Raw genomic sequence first — 21,105 nt, 5'->3', positions numbered from 1 at the left:
TGGTGCAGATTGTGGCGCAAAGGTTCTTTGTGCCGCAGTCTGCGACTTTTCCCCACTCACGCCAGGCCTAAAATAGTGGGTACGGTGTGGGCGGGGAAAGGGACGGCCAGCTGGTTTAGGTGCAGAGAATGGCCTAAATGTAAGACGGATAGGAAGCTGTCTTACATTTACAAGCGGCGGTTGATCGGCGCCTCTTCATAACTCCAGCGGATCCACCGCAAGATATAGGTCGGCATCTAAAATGCCAGTCTTAATAAATGACCCCCATTATTTTTAAACTAGACTGGAAAGTTCTAAATTTGTTGCCACTTTAGCAAAATTACAGCTAGTTGCAGAATTTTTTTAGTTAGTAGAATAAAGAGGACATGGCTTGGCTGCCAAGCTTCCATATTTGCAACCAGAATTGCTTCTCAATGAGTAGTAGTTTTGATTTGGTTACAAATTAACTTTCCTTTGTTTGTGGCTGGCTCATTTCCCCATAGGAACATTATCTAGATATTTCATTCCTTCAGCAATTGAAAAAAAAAGTGTTTCTAAAGGGGCATTATTTTTCATTAGTTACTTATTGCCAAAGATTTAACGGTGCCTGCAGCTATCACCCGTGACACTTTATGAGCCTAGACTACAAACATTTAGTAAGGGAAGCAGTACCATTAAAGCAGCACGTTTTACTGAGGTTTATCACACAGGTTTGTGTGAGTCGTGAAGTTATTGCCTTTGTTACAAGGCAAAAACTTTCCAATAAATTGGGAAGGAACTGCAAACTTATGTCCATGCAACCAAGTCAGGCCCAAGTGAGTTCTGTAGACTTGAATTGTGGTTTCCTCTGCCAGGAACTACTGTGCAGCCCCATCAGGAAGTGTTCTCCATAGTAATATCACATTACATTGCTGGGTAGAAAAAGACATCTGTAGAGAAGAGTGAGATAAATGTGGAAATACATTTTATATTACATTTTGGTTGTATAGAACTACACTGTGGGTCAGTTTGTGAATCATCACACACTGTAATTCTATGTCCACACACCTGAAATGCTGCGGATTTGCCTTTGATTAATTTCTTACGGCAATTCTGCAGTACAGTCCCAACATAATGGATAAGAATTTAGGAAATCCTATCCACACACTGCATACAAATTGATCTGCAGTGCGGATTACAATCTGCAGCATGTCAATTTATGCTGCAGTTCTCAACATGTTTCTTTGCACTGGTGATGGTGAAATCCACTGCCATTTCCACAGCAAAAAAAATAAAAAAAATAGATGTAATACACGCGTCACAGTTTTTACCTTGGAACTGCTGCAAAAGCCGCAGCAGACTTTTCCTCAGAATTTTCAGGCACGTGCGGATGCAACCTTACACGTACATAGGTAAACCACTTTACAAAAAGTAAAAAGAGTGGAAAATAAGATATCACTTTTCGTAAAGAAAGATGGAATTCTTGTCTCATGACATTGAAAACGTTGCGGTAGTCTGAGCGATTCCACAATTTTACAGCACGTACAGACAATATCATTTGTTTTACTTGACAAGGCATCTTCAATACAATATGCAAAGGTTCAGGTTAGGGCTACACGTGGCCGAACGGGAGAAGATTGCAATGTTGCACTGCTATAGTTGCCACATGGTCACATCGGAATCCAGCAGGTTTGGATTTCTGCTGCCAGTCATATCAACGTGCGGGTTGCAACATGACCATATTCACTGTCATTGGTTGCAATGCATAATGGGTCTCTTGGGTTACCGGTATGGCATCAAGCAATTTTCCTTGCCTTCTATTTTTTATGTCTGGCATTTTTGATGGAATCTGTAACAGAAGCTCCTAAATAAGCCGCCAATGCAGATATGAACTAGTCCTATGACATATGTTGCAGAGCTCCTTGCTCTTTTTACTTTCATTTGATATGTCTGACTTCCTGTACTGCAGTATGGAGTTCAGTGCAATAATATGTCTCCCTGAATGAGTACCTACTGGTACTTTAATAACTGAGCATAGGAATCATGGAACTCCATAACTAGCGTTAGAATTTGTCCTTGCTGAAAAAATATACAGAGCTTTCCTGCAAAGGGAATTATACGTGCTCACTTGCTGTACTGCTATCTGTGTAAGAAAGTGTGGTCACCACAGTGCCACAACCTTATATACACAACCCAAGCCACAAAGTGCCCAACTCAACCGCCATTGCTGTCAAGAATCAGTGGACTGTGCAAGAATGCAGCAGGGCGAACTAAATCACGAGATACAGATGACCACCACGCACAAACTTCCGATTTTGTATATAAGGTCTTTGTAGGTATTAGGGTATCTTCACACTTGCGGCAGAGGATTCGGAAGGCAGTTCCGTATCCGGCAATCCGGACGCAAACGGATGGCATTTGTCAGACAGATCCAGGTGCTGTTCCGTCTGACAAATGCATTGAAATACCGGATCCGTCTCTCTGGTGTCATCCGGAAAAACGGATCCGGTATTTATTTATTTCACAGATTTAAAGGTCTGCGCATGCGCAGACCGGAAGAACGGATCAGTTTTGCTCTATGGAGCCAGCGTTGCGTGATTCCGTGCGGGCGCAATGCGTTCGTCTCACGCATTGCACCAGCAGAGAATACTCGCTCGTGCGAAAGGGGCTTACAGTACATGCAGTTAGTGATTAAACAATGTCAGTGGTGTATATCTAATGAGGATGTGTCTATTGAGGGGTCAACAGGCTAGAAGAGAGGACTGGCAATGAGAGGCTGCCTCATAATCACTGTATGTTCTTCCCCTAAGGCTACTTTCACACGAGCGTTTTTCTTTTCCGGCATAGAGTTCCGTCACAGGGGCTCTATACCGGAAAAGAACTGATCAGGCATATCCCCATGCATTCTGAATGGAGAGTAATCCGTTCAGGATGCATCAGGATGTCTTCAGTTCAGTCATTTTGACTGATCAGGTAAAAGATAAAACCGCAGCATGCTACGGTTTTATCTCCGGCGAAAAAACCTGAAGACTTGCCTGAATGCCGGATCCGGCATTTTTTTCCATAGAAATGTATTAGTGTCGGATCCGCCATTCAAAATACCGGAATGCCGGATCCGGTCTGCGCATGCGCAGACCTTTAAAAATGAGAAATAAATAAATACCGAATCCGTTTTGTCTGATGACACCGGAAAAACGGATCCGGTATTGCAATGCATTTCTTAGGGTGCAAACATCTCTTAGGGTACTTTCACACTTGCGTTGTTTGATTCCGGCAGGCAGTTCCGTTGCCTGAACTGCCTGCCTGATCAGGCAAACTGTATGCAAACGCATATAATTTTTTCTGACCGATCAGGCATTTTTCTGACTGATCAGGATCCTGATCAGTCTAAAAAATGCCTGATCAGTCAGAAAACGGAACTGCCTGCTGGAATCAAACAACGCAAGTGTTATATTAGTAGATTTCAAAATTCCCTCTCTTTTTAGATTAGTAGATTTGTCTTTTTTTCACTATTGTTTATTTGAAAGACATTGGAGAACTGTCCGTGGTGAAATTGTAATTTTTTGGGGGAAGTTCGCTTACAGTTGCCACCGGACATGTTCCATTTTGATAGGTCATTAGTATTATAGCTCTCTCCTCTGCTACATTTGTTTCTGTTGGCCATCCATGTTTAGTCCAATAGCTTATTTTTATTCTTTTATTACATAATACTACAAAAAACAGAAATCAAAGCTTGACATGAATCAATACATTAAACAACTGGAAATACAAAAAGCTATTGCATCCAGAAATATTTACTGAAGAATAAAATGTTTAAACCAAAAATATTATACTAGGGAAATGGTAGGGGAAAAGGAGAGGATGGGAAAGGGGGCATCAGATCTTGAGCAAAGAATATCTACCGGTCCAACTAATAAGTTACTCGAATCTGTAGATCTGGTTAACTTTATCAATCCATTACTGAATGATTGGAAGGTGATTTTGCAGCCAGTGTGGAGGAAGAAACGGTTAAGCAGCTGGCCGTGAGAGTGTTTTTTGACAGGGAATAGTGTTTCGAAGGCCTAGCTAAAACCACCATGTCAATTGTTATGCAGACATCTGGGCCCACAATTTGATAGAAGCATGGTATTTATATTTTCTTAGTTTATTCATTGTTTGTCACATGATTGAACTGGGCCTCATTACGAGTTTTGCTGTGGAGCACCATGGTTACTTATTTTGTTCCTGCTGTGTTCTCATCACTTTTTACAATTTTGTTGTGCTGTGTATGCCCAACTGACTTTGCCCAATTGTATGACATAATTATGGCAACATAATTATATGTGTGTTTTTTTGTGCTGTATCATGTGTGTTATCTCTATACTCGGACATGTCTATGTACATTGCTTTTGTGTTATAGCCTGTGACATCATTATGTGCATTACTCTTGTGCTGTAGCCTGTGACATCACTACTTAATTTCCGTGCTGTATCTTTAGAAGCTTATCTTTGCACTAAGACATTACTACATTTTACTTAGGCTGGGACATAACTGTGTATAATGTTGTACTGTGACAGCAGTATTTCTGTGACACCTGTGCTGTAACTTCAGTGAGTTAAAAGGGTTTTCCGGGACAAAGCAGGTCCCACCTTACTTGCAAATAATGCTCCTGTAGGAGAAAGTTTGTAATATACTTACTGTCTTGACGTTTCATGGATTGGCTGCTGGGCCCGGAAAAACCTTGATTGCTTTACAGTGGCTTTACCGTGTGTGTTCTGCTTACTGGGACATCACTGGTTGCATTATCCTTTTTACTGTGACATCATTGCATTGTGCCTGTGTATAATGGAAAGACACCAGCACAAAGTGTAGATTAAAATACAGTAATAAGCTTTTCATGTTCTGAACAGGTAGCTAAATGTGCTTGAAGTGGAATAAGGCAACTTTCCAAATTTTGTTGTGAGGCCTCCATGGTTACTTGTTACACTCCATTAGTGTAAACTGGGACATTTGCTTATGTAATTATAGCAACATTTTGATAAAAGCCACAAAAAGTGCAGTACATTTCCTGTCATATTGAGCCCAAATACAGTGGATATAAAAAGTCTACGCACCCCTGTTAAAATGTCAGGTTTCTGTGCTGTAAAAAAATGAGACAAAGATAAATAATTTCAGAAATTTTTCCATCTTTAATGTGACCTATAAACTGTACAGCTCAATTAAAAAACAAACTGAAATCTTTTAGGTGGAGTGAAGAAAAAAAGTGTGCACACCCTCTTATAATTGGGGATGTAGCTGTGTTCAGAATTAGGCAATCACATTCAAAATCATGTTAAATAGGAGTCAGCATACACCTGCCATCATTTAAAGTGCCTCTGATTAACCCCAAATAAAGTTCAGCTGCTCTAGTTAGTCTTTCCTGAAATTTTCTTAGTCGCATCCCACAGAAAAAGCCATGGTCCACAGAGAGCTTCCAAAGCATCAGAGGGATCTCATTGTTAAAAGGTATCAGTCAGGAGAAGGGTACAAAAGAATTTCCAAGGCATTAGATATACCATGGAACACAGTGAAGACAGTCATCGTCAAGTGGAGAAAGTATGGCACAACAGTGACATTACCAAGAACTGGACGTCCCTCCAAAATTGATGGAAAGACGAGAAGAAAACTGGTCTGGGAGGCTACCAAGAGGCCTACAGCAACATTAAAGGAGCTGCAGGAATATCTGGCTGTGTGGTACATGTGACAACAATCTCCCGTATTCCTTATATGTCTGGGCTATGGGGTAGAGTGGCAAGACGAAAGCCTTTTCTTACGAAGAAAAACATCCAAGTCAGGATACATATTGCAAAAACACATCTGAAGTCTCCCAAAAGCATGTGGGGAAAGGTGTTATGGCCTGATGAAACCAAGGTTGAACTTTTTGGCCATAATTCCAAAAGATTTGTTTGGGGCAAAAATAACACTGCACTTTACCAAAAGAACATCATACCCACAGTGAAGCATGGTGGTGGCAGCATCATGCTTTGGGCTGTTTTTCTTCAGCTGGAACTGGGGCCTTAGTTAAGCTAGAGGGAATTATGAACAGTTCCAAATACCAGTCAATATTGGCACAAAACCTTCAGTCTTCTGCTAGAAAGCTGAACATAAAGAGGAACTTCATCTTTTAGCATGACAACGACCCAAAGCATACATCCAAATCAACAAAGGAATGACTTCACCAGAAGAAGATTAAAGTTTTGGAATGGCCCAGCCAGAGCCCAGACCTGAATCTGATTGAAAATCTGTGGGGTGATCTGAAGAGGGCTGTGCACAGGAGATGCCCTCGCAATCTGACAGATTTGGAGTGTTTTTCCAAAGAAAAGTGGACAAATCTTGCCAAGTCAAATGTGCCATGCTGATAGACTCATACCCAAAAAGACTGAGTGCTGTAATAAAATCAAAAGGTGCTTCAACAAAGTATTAGTTTTAAGGGTGTGCACACTTATGCAACCATATTATTTTATTATTATATTTTTTCTTTCCTCTACCTAAAAGATTTCAGTTTTTCAATTGAGTTGTACAGTTTATAGGTTACATTAAAGGTGAAAAAAGTTCTGAAATTATTTATCTTTGTCTCATTTTTTTGCATCACAGAAGCCTGACATTTTAACAGGGGTGTGTAGACTTTTTATATCCATTGTATGTCAGAAACATTCGATAACTATTGGTACATTATAAGTATAATTTGAGTGCCAAGTTGGTAAAAATGTCTCATTTTAAATACATTACCAACTCAATTTCTTTCCTCTCCTGCAGAGATCTCAGCATGAACAACATAACCAGGCTGCCCTCTGGCACCTTGCATACCTTGCATTATCTTGAGGAACTGTAAGTATGTTTTCCAAATTTTTACAATGCTTTGGACCTATATATGTGTGTGTGTTTGCTGTGAGAATAGGAAAACTTCAGAAACCATCTGCACTGACATGTTCAGCGGACACATTGGAAACATTTGTTCTACAAAACCCAAATCCTTGTGATTTGTAGAGAGAAACAATACGCAAGGGACAGGACTATAGGTTTTTTTCAGCAGTGGCTTCATCATGCAAATATAAAGCCTAAAACCTTAGTTGGAAAGTTTCTTGGAAATACTTAAGCGACAGGATATTAAAAATTTTGGGACGTCTCATGTTTATTAAAATAGACAGTAAAGTTTTAATGAAAAACGGTTGTTTGGGTTTGATTATGTCATGAACATTAAAATGAAGTTTTATTACAGCATAACGCAAACTAATTTCTTTTAATAAAGAATTTTCTCTCTATAAATGGGACTTCAGGAGAGCCCCATGCTAATTTTATATAGATGCACACACATCTAGTCTTGTAACTAATTTTCAGATTTGCCGTGGGGTCTTCATTACTATACAATGTGTTTGCACTACTAGATATCTTAAAGTAATGGTTCCTAAACACAGGGGCGGACTGGCCATAGACTCTTCAAGGAAATTTCCTAGTGGGCCAATGGCCAGGGGCCTTGGTCAGCAGCCACAGATGCCCTCCTGAATTCAATTGTATGTCCTCAGGATGGTGGTAGAGTTGAATACTGTGTTGGGGGCATGGGAACCCACGACTACCTGCCCTGCTGTTCACCCTCATAAGACACATGCTATTGCTGTCCCTGCCTACTTGTATTGGCCCTGCAGTGTTGTGTCACCCCACCTTCTGTGAATTTGTATCCACCTAAAACATGGGGCCAATTTTAGGTTTTTATCCAGGGCTACTTAAAGTTTCCAGTCCATCCTTGTCCAAACCTGTGTAAATTACCCCAAATTTGGGTAATTTGGATTTTTTCTTGTAAACACATGAACCCAATATATTTGAAAAACTCCCAAAGTATTATTTCAGTTTCTAAGCTTCTACTGTATATGTGTAAAGTAGGATTTTCCACATATGCCTTCATAAAGAACACAAAAAGATATATATTTATTTTTTTGCTGAACCCAAATTAGAAGTACTCTGTCTCTATTTGCTTCCAATTATGAGGTTTTAGTAAGTTGGAGCAGTGGTATTTTTCTCATTAGCTGGGACCTGGGTGATGAAATATTCTTGATGAATAATTACCAATTTTTTTGTGGCTTCTAAAATGTGTTTCAAGTAAAGGCAATGCATCAATTATACTGTTCACTTCATATTTTTAATTCATGTCTCTTCACTTATCATATATGATTTTCTATGCAATTAGGGTACTTTACTCTTTCGTTAAAGTTTTCCGGTATTGGGTTCCGTCCTCGGGGCTCAATACTGGAAAAAAACTAATCAGTTTTATCCTAATGCATTCTGAATGGAGAGCATTCCGTTCAGGGTGCATCAGTTCAGTCCCTCTTACGTTTTTTGGCCGGAGAAAATACCGCAGCATGCTGCAGTTTTGTCTCCGGCAAAAAATACTGAACACTTCCCGGAATGCCGGATCCGGCATTAATTTACATTGAAGTGTATTAGTGCCGGATCCGGCATTAAGTGTTCTGGCAAAACAGATCCGGTATTAAGTGTTCCGGCAAAACGGAACAGACCTTTAAAAATGCAGAAAAAATTTATACCAGATCCGTTTTTCTGGATTATACCGGAGAGACGGATCCGGTATTGCAATGCATTTGTGAGACGGATCCGCATCCAGATCTGTCTCACAAATGCATCCGTTTGCGTCCGGATTGCCGGATCCGGCAGGCAGTTCCAGCGATGGAACTGCCTGCCGGAATCTTCTGCCGCAAGTGTGAAAGTACCCTAAGTGTTTTACTTACATTGGGTGAAAAGGATGTTCTGGTAAGTGCTTTTGGCAAATAAAGGAAAACGGCTTTGGGACGCACCGTCTTAAAGGGAGCTATAACTATCTTATATTCCCAAATGAATCTCAAATTATTTAACAAGTTTGAAAGTTAACCAGTATCTTCACCATACAATTGATGCTTTGACTTGGAGAATTACGAATTAGAGAAATGGGAAATTCATATGCATATTTGGAAATCCCTATGTTATCTGATTGGCCTTCCTTGCAACCACTGGGGAGATCAGATTGCTTGCCACTGCCATACTCATTCTGCATCTCCAAAATCTTATCCTCTAAAGCTACACTTTGACTTAGGACTAGTTTGTGCTGGCATTCATTTCACAGTGATGTCAGCCTGCTTTACCTGGGAGTGTTGGAAGTGAATTTGATTCTTTAAGGTTATTCACCCGCATAATAAACTGTCAGTGTTGTTTCTAACCAATCTTCTTGTATATAACAAATACTAAGATTTATAACGTAAAATTGGTATAACAAATAAAGCCACATGGCACACAATGACAATGGAAGGCTGGGAAATTAAATTAATGACCTGGTTGTTTTATGATTATGAAATATCCATTTATCCTTTGTACCAGATTATAAATCTGCTCCCATCTTGTTCCTTCAGTAACCAGTACACTAAAGCTAGGTTTACACACATATGTTTTGAACCTTTTTCTTCCCATCATTTCTTTTCTTCCCTTATTCGCGGGTGACGCTAGGTTGGCTCGTCCCCGTCCCCGCCTGCCATTGGCTACTCCCACCAGACACCAGATGTTTTTATCCGTGCACACGGAGAAGCAGCAGCGGCAGTGCAGGGACCAGGAGCGGCGCGGGATAAGTATATTCCCTGTGAGGGGCCCAGCACATAGGGGGGCTGTTTATAGTATTGGATAACCCCTTTAATAATTTGATATATGATATACAAACCTGCCTGAACGATTTATCATTAGACACCATGAAATGCCCTCATCTAAGCAGAAATTTACCAGGAGTGGTGAGAAAAGGGTGTGTGGAGAGGGTGAGTCAAAGCATGTCCGCAAAATTTCTCTTTTTTCACGCCAGTTTTCTGCTGTGAATAAAAACTGAAATCTACAGCAGCTAGGAGGCTGCCATAGGTTTTAGACTGTCGCACAGCCTGCCAAAGGATGGGACAAATCATTGAGAGGCCTGCCCTTCTACATAAATTTGGTGCATCTTCCGGCTACACAGGAGGAAACAACCAGTGTGGAAAATGTCCCCCTTAGTGCTTAGTTTAGCTGGGCATCTTTTTAATGCAAACAGCTCGCTAAATCGTGGCTTGCTGTTCCCCCTCTAATAAGACCCTAATGATTCATGCAAACCATTGTATGGATACTTATTGTAAACGCCATTTACTTTGTGCCTGAAACGGATCTTATCAGAGTCAAGGTTAAGAAAAATAAAAGTACAATATTTACATGGCCCATTCATGGACATGCATACGAAGGAATTTTATAATTTACAGAATTTATCTGAAAAATGTTAAGGACCATGAAGGATCCAAAAGAATTCTAATAGAACAGATGCAAACTCTATGACACCACTGAAATTAATGAGTTGTGTTGATGGAGTTGTACTTTATAATCAAATATTGTGTCATCAAGTAATCAAAAAAGCTGGAGTGAATGAAACCGAAAGCAAATTTGGTTATTTGGCAGCAGCGTTTTCAGAATGTATTCTTAATGGTTGTGGAAGAGATATCCTTGAAAGTTATTCCTCCCCTGTCAAGTCTGTGAGAGATGATGGCACATAAGGTTGTGTAAACATGTTATTATCTTTTGAAACCTTGATTTATTTTCATCAGTACTGACATGGAAAATGTGTTTCTAGTATATGGAAATGGAACAAATGTGACCAATTTCTTAAAACAAAACTGGAAAACTCGTGTATCTTCTCTAACAGAATAGTCCCAATCAACCAAATTCCCAGGCATGTTTAAAGAAATATATAACACATACATTTAACTATAATTCTGGTTAATGAAGCATCAAAATGTTCATCTTCAACTCCTGCCTCTCACAATTTAGTGGCTGTCAGTATATAAACATTTTTGCCTAAAGGCTGGAAGTGCTTTAATACCAAATACAATACCATATACTCTCCTGTGGTCTCTGCCAGTCTTCTTTACTTCCAATCGCTGGTTTCACCACCATCGATTGGCTGCAGCATTTGCATGCTTAGAAGGCATGTGGCCATTGGCTGGAAATAAATGAGACTGCAGTGTCTCAAACTGGTCCTTATTTGTTATATTTTAATTTTAAATGCTCTCAGCCTTTGGGGGCCTTTGTATGATATATTAATAAGCATGTCTAAATTTAGAACCCTCTTTAAGGGTTTGTCCGACCCACAGTTTGCACAGATATGTGTGATAGAGAGAGGCACACATGATACTGAGCATTGAATTTACAGGTCCATAAGCAGGCATGTCAGACGAGGTAGAACTTGGAAAAAAAAAAATGAAAAATGCAGAAAACAACAGATATATCTAAATGTATTATTACATATCAAAAGTCACATACAGTTTATCATGAAAAATCACCGTAAGGAGAATATGTCACCAGTTTTATTTTGCATTATCTGAGGGCAATATAAAGTAGTAGAGTTAAAAAAAAAAAAAAAAAAACATTTTATTAGGTATAACACAAGCTGAGGACTGTGTTAGCCTGGGATCCTCAATGTTCATCTGTTGCTGATTGGCAGCTTTCTCCTTACTGTGTCCTAAATATATAGTGTAATTTAATACCTGTTATTCTAGTTTCACACATGCGGAGGAGCAATCCGGCAGGCTGTTCTGGCAGAGGAACAGCCTGACATAGTTCTCCAGGTCCAGCCTAGCCAAAAACTGGCATTCACCGCCGGAGCCCATTTACAATAGTGGGATCCTGCGTAGATCCGGACACTCCCTGACATTTATGCCGGGACTTGGCCAGACAAAAACTGTTGTGTGTTGCTATAATTGTCTAACTGAATCATAGCATAAATGCTGGGGAGCGCCCGAATCCGAATCGTATTCGAGTCTATGGGGTCCGGTGGGCATACGTCACTTTGTGGCTATGCCCGATCCGGAGGACTCTGGATCTGGAATGTGTCAAAGAAGCTTTATTTATAATTTATTTATTCAGTTATTATACATTCCACACATTCACAAAACTAAATTCAAAGCAATAAGTACTTCACAAATTACCCCAATTCTGGGAAGAAAATTGTCTGTCATCCATGCAGAGTGAAAAGGAAATGTCCAAGTATAGTGTAGTAGTTCTATAAATGTATACATTAAATGTAAAATGATATCACAACTGAAAGGTGTGTGTCAAAGGCATGTGCTAGAAGATTTGCACATTGACATCAAACAGATCTTTGCTCTTCTCTGAAATGTGAACCATGCAATGTTGTAATGCTGATATCTATATAATCACCACTTGGAGTAGCTGGACGTATTCTTACTCTGTCAATTATAATTTTAGGAATTAGGCTGTCCCTTCTCAAAGCAAAATAGGTCTTCCAGCAGTATTAACATCAACGTCTAGGTCACGGAGTTCTGCAAATTTAGTACAAACTACATCGTAACCCACACCTATAATTAAGTAACTTTATAATATGAGAAAAACAGTTGAGTTAAAGAGTTGGAATGTCATAAATAAACCTGAGATGGTGTGAAATACATATTAAGATGTAGTAATGGGTTCTTAGCTGGCAGACACTTGGTCACATGATCCACATGATAGCATTTTGTGTCCTTTTGGGAGACATGTGATAATTATTTTGGGCCATCACCACAGTAAATAGTAAATTGTTTTAGAACATTCTAGCCAAACTATTACACATTTATGGAAAAAACAAAAATGGATAAAAGGTCATGTATTGCATTGTTTTAAATGCTCAATTATGATTCAGTATATTTACCCTTTTTTGTGTATTGGTTGGGAAAAGTCTAATGTAGATCTACCAGATTCGTAGTATGCGGACCCTTGGGAGCAGAATATTGCAATGTAAAGTTATATTTGTGAACAATGCAACTTTAGTAAGCCTCACAATTTAAAAAGTTACAGTTAAGGTGGACATATAGCTCACATAGACGTTGGCCAATCACTTGTTTAGCCATTTACTATTGCACTTTACTACCTAATGAACAGTGTGTGCGTGTGTCTGATGATTGCACATGTCTTTTTAATAAGTAGATCTCTGGCATCGGCAGGGTCAAAGAATTGGCCATGTTGGAATTCAACATGCCTGCTTATTCTTTCCCTCTGCTTCTCCGACTGAGAGAGGATCAGTGGGCAAGGGTCAGTGGGCCCCCATAAAAATTAGATAGTTCAGGGCTCCAGATCGTGTCCAAAAGAATTTACAGTCTTTTAACCATTTTCAACTATCTCACTGGAGCAACCAAGCACCATACAATCATTGCAGTATACATGTACAGCGCGGAATTAAAGCACATACTCTTGTACTCTAACAGCTGGGGACCCTTATGAAAACACCAGGGTGGACTGGGAACTTAAAGTGGCCCTGAGAACCTAAAAGTGACCCTTTGTTGTAGGTGAGTCCAAATTGACATGAGACGGAGCAACACAGGGACAACACGAGTAGACAGGGAAACTAGTACTGTAGTGAAGCTCAAAATACCACCCCTGCAGAACCAAATACCACAGTGCAGTACAAAATACCACCACTCTTGCTGTAGTATTCAAGTTTATCACCTGATTATCCTACATTAATTAATGTGGAGAGCATCAGATCATTATGTACATGGCCGGTGGCCGTGAGAAGGGCTTAGGCAACCCCCTTGGTCTTCAGCCTACTGGGAAATTTCCATGTAGAGTCTATGGCCAGTCCATCTCTGGAAAAGAGTAAAGCAATTTATTACTTCTTCTGCCTTCTCTTTTCCTCAGTACATAATGCTCATGCTATGCTGCTTCCTCTGTTAGACCCAGCGATCACGTAATTACCTGGTGTTCTCAGGCATAGCAGATCAGATCTGCTTGTATAAAATGCCCCACTGGGAACTACTTTCCACTGTAACTGGGTCTTCTTTGGATGCCCCAGTTACAGTAAAAAAAAAAGTTTAAAAAAAAAACCATTTAAAAAAAAGTTTTTTTATTTATTTATTGCTAACTATGTCCTGCTTTAGACAGCGATAATAACGCTGTGATACCAGGACCTCTCTCAGTTCTACTCAACCAAACTTAGAAAATCAAAGAACCCTATATTAATCTAAGTTCAGTTCAGTAGAACCATTGATAGTCTGAAGCTGGCTTCAATCAGCTACCCTTGATATGTTGGAATTTTTTTTACACTTTTTTTTTATTTTATATTCAAAGGTAATCTATACATGCATCCACCCACGCTCAATCACATTTCCACATGCAACAATTGTACAATTAGCCACTGAGCAATGTCTTGGACTTACAATGGTTGTTATTATTCACCAGTGGGAATATAAAAGAAAACTGGGTCACTATCCTATCCTCCAACTTAGGTTGAATAGCAGGCGTGATACTAACCCCAAAGAACAGTTTTGCAGCCCCTGCGGCAGAAATGGAGTGTACCTGTTTGTTAGCGTCTCAATTTCTATACAAGTCTATGTTTCCTGTGTTTAAACAAAGCACAGATATCCTGTCTGATAAGAAAGGCATTGAAAATGAAGACTATGGAAACAGCCAAGGAGTGTTTCTGATAGTAACTCAAGCTTTGAAATGTTGCCTAAAAAAAATAAACGAATCAGAGTATCTGTGAAGTCTAATGAAGAATGCCAAAAGGATATGCTGCCAAAAACTGTTGATCATTGTTCAAAGGGGGGCATATCCACTTTCTTTTGAGATATTAAAGAGTTTGTTCTGCTCACACAAAGGTAGGGCAAAGCTGGAGAGCTGCCAAGTCATCCTTTGTTCCTCATCACCATTGTGCAGTCATTGGGAGCAGGTGCTTTCACGGAACAAGGGAGAAAAGTGAAAACACATGCATCTAGTGGCTCTAATATGGAGGTGTTATCGATGATCCCTGCACAAATTAGCTTTAAGTGAACAATAACACTTTCTATTCAAATTTAAGGAGACAAGGAGCCTTACACTACACCCAAGACCAGTGCAGCTGGAGAGAAGTTGAAGTCTTTCATTTCATAGAGATTTGCTAAAAATCTGTAGTTATAGATACTTCCATCTTGCTCTATATGAATCATAACGTGTCCGGGAATATTTTAGAGATGACGTAAACACCTGTTAATAAGGATGTGTCAGGAGAGTAAGAAAATGGTTTGGAGAATGTAACACCATCGGATGATAGAAGCATAGCTAAATCAGGAAAATACATTTCTCCTGTCTTAAACTAAAAAAATTTAAGATAAGTACTAAACATATCAATTAGCTATGTGAGTTAAACTTCTCTACGCAAAGTGAAAATCATATTCAGTTGCACAAGTAATGTCCTAAGGCTGCTCATACACATAATGGCATAAACGCCATATTTTTCTCCAGAAACTGGCATACATACATTGGGACTTTAAAGGCGACAGCCCCCCCAAAAAAATCTTTTAGTTAAATTAAGCCCAATATTATAAACATTTTTTGGGATGTTCCCCTTTTAAAAAATGCTTATATGCCAATATATTCCCAGAAAAATGTTAGTATATCTCCACCTGCTGTTTCTGTTGAAAATACTTTTTGTGTCCACCTCAGTAAAGCTCCTCTCTCTCTGCTCCTTCCTGTGTTCGAGAAGTTCCTGTGCAAGGGATTCTTGGTGTGGTGAGCCAGCTACCTCTGAAGCTGCAGCTTCAGGGAATATCTGGAAATATATATCTTTATATAAATGTAAATGCAAAAAAAAAAAAATGTTTATAATTATAAACTGGATTTAATGATATGACATTTTTTTAAATAAATGTAAATGCAAAAAAATGCTTAGAATTATGGACTGGATTTGACAATATGCCATAACCCCTTTAAAGGCTATAACACCTTCAGGGGCAATTTTCTTATCATTGCATTTTACTCAGTTTGGGCTAAAAAAAAAAAAATGCTTATCTATGACACTGTCTGACCTGTTACATGTGCAGCTGAAGGCATCTGTGTTGGTTCCATTTTCATATGTGCCTGCATTGCTGAGAAGCATTATGTTTTGATATATGCAAATGAGCCTGTAGGAGCAATGGAGGCGTTGTCATTGCAGAGAGAGCTGAGCCCTTTGCTCCTAGAGGCTCATTTGCATATATTAAAACATTGTTTTAAATGCAGCTCAACTGCAACATCTGGATACACCCGAAACCTAAATCAGTGTGTTGTAAGCAAGAATAGACAGAAGTAGGGATACGCATGAGTACAGAAATTAAAATGCATATATTAGAACCTTTTTCCCAGAAATTCTGAAAGAAGCATTAAAGTACCGTATTTTTCGCCCTATAGGACGCACCGGCCCATAAGACGCACCTAGGTTTTTGGGGAGGAAAATAAGAAAAAAATTATTTTTAACCAAAAGGTGTGCTTTTGGTGGGTTTGGAACTAATGGTGGTCTGTGGGTGGCACTATTACTGGGGATCTGTGTAGGACACTGTTATGGGGGGATCTGTGGATGACGGACACTATTATGGGGGGATCTGTGGATGACGGACACTGTTATGGGGGGATCTGTGGATGACGGACACTGTTATGGGGGGATCTGTGGATGACGGACACTGTTATGGGGGGGATCTGTGGATGACTGACACACTGTTACAGGGGGGGATCTGTGGATGGCACTGTTACAGGGGGGGGGATCTGTGGATGGCACTGTTACAGGGGGGATCTGTGGGTGGCACTGTTACAGGGGGATCTGTGGGTGGCACTGTTATATATGTGCCATCCACAGACCCCCCACCCCATAACAGTGCCATCCACAGCCCCCCAGCCCATAACAGTGGCATCCACAGACCCCCCCCCCCCCCTTAACTGTGCCATCCACGGATCAGCTCGATACATTCAATTAAAATGTATTAGATATGCCCCCTCACTCCTAAATTCCTAATAGTACCTTACATCCTATTCCTAGGTTCTGTAATGCAGGCCGGGCGGCCGGCGCGTCACTCGCTGACGTCACTTACCTGCGCCGCCTGCTTCATTCATAAAGTAGGCGGCGCAGGCACGTGACATCAAGGAGTTACGCTGCCGCCCGCCTGGCCTGCATTACAGCACCTAGGAATAGGATTTAAGGTACGATTAGCAATATAGGAGTAAGGGGGCATATCTAATATATTTTAATTGAATAAGACATTTAATATTAGTATACCGGAGCGGCGGGGCTATAGTACATTGACTGCACCGCCCCGCCGCTATTCCCGGCCCCCATCTCCTCCTCCCAGTCCCTCCCCCGGCCCCCGCTCACTCTACATCGCATCCAGCGATGTTAAATTGTCAGCATTCGCCCCATAAGACGCAGGGGCATTTCCCCCCGATGTTTTGGGGGGGGAAAGTGCGTCTTATGGGGCGAAAAATACGGTATGTTCACATGTTGTTGTTTTTTATGCAAATTCACACATTTATTCAGCATCCTGATGATTTTAATATGGTGTATTTTTAGCCACATAGTTGAAATCTGCTTAAAAAAATAGTGCAATCCCTTCAGAAACCACAAAGTTCTGCAGCAGAAATCCAAGGGTCAATTTCGAATTCTACAGAAAATACTTATTGTTCTTGTCTGACGTGTTTTTCAATCGTGTGAACAGAGCCTCAGCATGTAATGTGGTCAATACAATGATAACCATATCATCATGGGACACAACTGTATTTCCACAGTATACAATTCTATGTTAGTATCTGGCAAGAAAATAGTAGCAACCAATTGATTGAACAGTTTAATAAAGTGATTGGTTAAGGGTTGCGCAGACCTTGCTGAATTTCCTGGCATACATTAGATGAAAATATAAATACAGTAGGTGCACTGAACCAAGCCAGGTGCCCCAAGAACTGATTAACGTCTGCCAACTGATCTCCGCATTTTCATCCCTCATTTAGCAAAGACATATATAGAGTATTTTGATGCTTTACTTTCTGAGCCATTAAAACGTATTATCATGTTATGCATTGTCCAAGAGTGAACTCCATGTCCAAAAAAGTGAGTAATATGCAACATATTTAATAGTTTATTCAATCACAGTATACATTTTAGTATTGGTATCTTTTAAATGTTTCTTTAAATATGATCTAGCCCAAGGCGTGTTATTGCATGTCAGTACTCCTATTAAAATACATTAGGTGTCACAGGAGAGGCCATCATCTCAGGAGGACAAATCAAGAGCTTTTTATGTCAGGAATCTCACAGGGTTGTTGAATGCTGAGAAATATGTTCCAGATAGTGTGTAAGATGAATGAAGCACTTTGGAGTCCAGCAAATGACTTCATCTTTTCAAGCTAGTGAAGAACAAGCAGATAGTATCTCACAGTTTGTGATGATAAAAGCGCTGCATTTAAGATGTCCACAGCTTTATCCAGCTGTACATGACTTCTTTCCCTGGCAATTATTCATTGTCAGTTTGGAATTACAATTATATAAGGATTATTTTCAAGAGCAGCTCGTGCACTGAGAGCAGATTTTTTGAGGCATTGGAGCATATGTAATAATTAAGATATTTATTCTCATGTTATAATGGGCTCTTAAAGGCCCATAAATATAAAGAGAATAAAAATCCATATTCTTATAATAAGCTGTAGTACCTAGTATCACATGCTGTTTACCTAGATATAGCATAGCTCAGTCCGAGAAACAGACACAGTGCCTGGGCCGTTGTATACTAAGCCATGTAGACAGACTTTTACCCTCCACTTTCACATTTAATCCTAATGTCTTCAATTCAGTTTAACGCCTCAAGGCTAACGTGGACCATAGGTTACGGAGAGGTCAGAATATATTGGTGGGTGGAGAAATAGATTATGGGAGGAGGTTTAAGGCAGTGGATAAGGAGATCCACATGTTACAGACTACTATAGAAGACCAAAATTCACATTCCTGAAACTTAAATAGTGGAAAATCAAATAGTGGAAAATGAAATGTATGTTCACAAATACCAGTAGTACGCAAAATGGGAGGGCTTAAGTCCCTTGTACTGGAGGGAATCATTAATGTAATTAGTGTGGCTGAAACATAGCTGGACTCTTCACATGACCAGGCTGTTAATCTTCAGTGTTCTGCACTCTATGAAAGACAGGGCAAATAGCAAAGGAGATGGAATGTTTATGTTCGGAGTGGTAAGAAAGCAAGTGCGAAAGAAGCAATCGTGGGTGAAGATGATGAGGATGTTGAAATTCTTTGGGTTGAATTACAAAGGAAAAATAATATTTGGTGTAATTCCTAGGTAAGCAAACACAATAATAATAGCAGCACTCCTTTAAATGCCAGGTGCAAAGTTCCGGACGAAGGAACCACAACCAGTAGTAGAATAGATAACAAGGCAGCACTGCTTGACAAAGGCTCCATAGAGATGAGCTGAAACGTTGCATTGGCTGTAATAAAAGATCCACTTTTTCTTTCACGGAATACCGGAGTGCTGCCTTGTTATCTATTCTATTACTGGTGTAATTCCTAGCTATCTCCCCCCACCCCAACATCTCTGAAGAAATAAAAGTCTATAATATAATCTATATAACCAAATAGAGCAGGCTGAACAAAACAAGTTGGAATAATGGTAATTAATTGGGGTCATGGTTCTGCTTCAACTGCAAAGACAAACAAAATGCAGCAGCACTGCAAACATTGATTAGATGAACTAACGCAAAATTCACTATTGAAATGAATATGAGGTATTTTGATCAAAATCATTTGTGCCCATCCACCAAAGCAAGGCAACCGCTTTTAGAAGGGACCCTACTTTGTAATGACACCTTTCTTTGTGCCAACTCACTCAAATAAATTCGGAGACAGCAGATGTCAGCTATATACTGCACTTATTAATAATGGCCTATTTTAAAGATGGGTTTGTTAGTGATGCATGACCATAATGGATAAAGCCACACTTCCAAATGCTTACTGCAAAATCAACAGACAAAATTATTCAGAACATCCTATAAAATGAAGTGAATGCGCAGGTACCTATTGCCATGACTGAAAATACAGTTGGATTGCAAACTGGCTGAAGGACCACTTCCAGAGACAATGTGTCATTAAATTATGCTTCGGCAATATCAATTAATAGTTTGCATATTGGCTTTGTAAGCAGACACGTGTTGGCAGAATTGCCGATGCAGCCAAAACTGCAGCCTCATGTGGGGGGCTGGGTTTTCAAATAGCTTTTTAATTATTTGCATGATTTTGCTTGTAATACTGTACTTTTACCCACAAAACCATGCAGCAATTAACAGTCATGGTAATGTCTACGTAGTTTTGTAGGGAAAACGACGTAATTGCTGGCAAAATAATGCATATAATAAACAAGCAATTTAAAAAGGCCACTCACTACATTTTGCTGTGGTTTTATGAAGTATGTGGCCACTGCAATGTGGGTGCAGGCATTTGGGATTAGAAACTCAATCCATATTAATGCCATATTAATTTTGTGATGATCATTTTAGTACCTCCTAAAATAAAAAAATATATCATATGCACCGAACGAGACCTCAAAATTACCATTCAATATGTCTTATCCAAAAGCTGTTGACAGATGACCACATTATACCACATTTCTGCGATGTGAGGTCAATCACAAGATGTTTGGATTCTTACACAAGTTGCTGCAAAGTTTTAGGATGAATGCATTTAACTTGCCTACTGTCATAAATACTATAAGCAGTCAACCAATACACAGACACTGTGCTGTCACCATAGAATTTTCTTCAGTGATATATTTCTGTTCCAGGTTAGTTTGTTGTAATCTGCCGTGTGAGATATGACTTGCATATAGAGTTAACATTTAGGCTGAATTCACACACGGCAGATTTATTGCACACATTTCTGTCATTTGCTATGCCCTTGTCATGCAGCAAAAATTTAAATCGCTAGAGCTAAGGTCACATTTGCAAGTGTTTGCATTAAATCCAGAGATTTATAATAAATATTTAAAAAAATCAGTTTTTAAATATGTCATCAATTGACCTTAAAGAGAACCTGTCACCACCAAATACATTGTAATCTACAGGCATCCTGTTATAAAGCATGAAGATCTGAGCAAATTGATTGATATATATTTTTGTGGGGAAAGTGTCAGTAAAACATTTAATTTTTACTTTTAAATATCAGTTTTTTTCTGAGCTCAGTTGTACACGGGGAGGTGTTATCAATGATTGGTGGCATTCTCTGTGTGTGTATACATTGATAGCTGTCAGTCACTGATATTTGTACACAGGGGAGATGTTGTCAGTGATTGATACCATTCTATAAGTGTGTATACA

General features: G+C 39.6%; 1 protein-coding gene across 2 annotated transcripts in view; it reads left to right on the top strand.

Annotated features, from left to right (window-relative positions):
- The window catches only part of LGR5 (leucine rich repeat containing G protein-coupled receptor 5), a 161,908-nt gene that overhangs the window by 68,994 nt on the left and 71,809 nt on the right, over window positions 1-21,105 (top strand). For both annotated transcript variants that reach the window (XM_044277146.1, XM_044277145.1), the window contains exon 2: window positions 6,733-6,804. In XM_044277146.1, the coding sequence (XP_044133081.1) occupies window positions 6,733-6,804 (72 nt within the window). The remainder of the gene's footprint in view (window positions 1-6,732; window positions 6,805-21,105) is intronic.

This window comes from Bufo gargarizans, chromosome 2, assembly GCF_014858855.1.
Source record: "Bufo gargarizans isolate SCDJY-AF-19 chromosome 2, ASM1485885v1, whole genome shotgun sequence".
In the NCBI taxonomy this organism is placed as follows: domain Eukaryota; kingdom Metazoa; phylum Chordata; class Amphibia; order Anura; family Bufonidae; genus Bufo; species Bufo gargarizans.
This window is presented reverse-complemented; position numbering and strand designations above follow the sequence as displayed.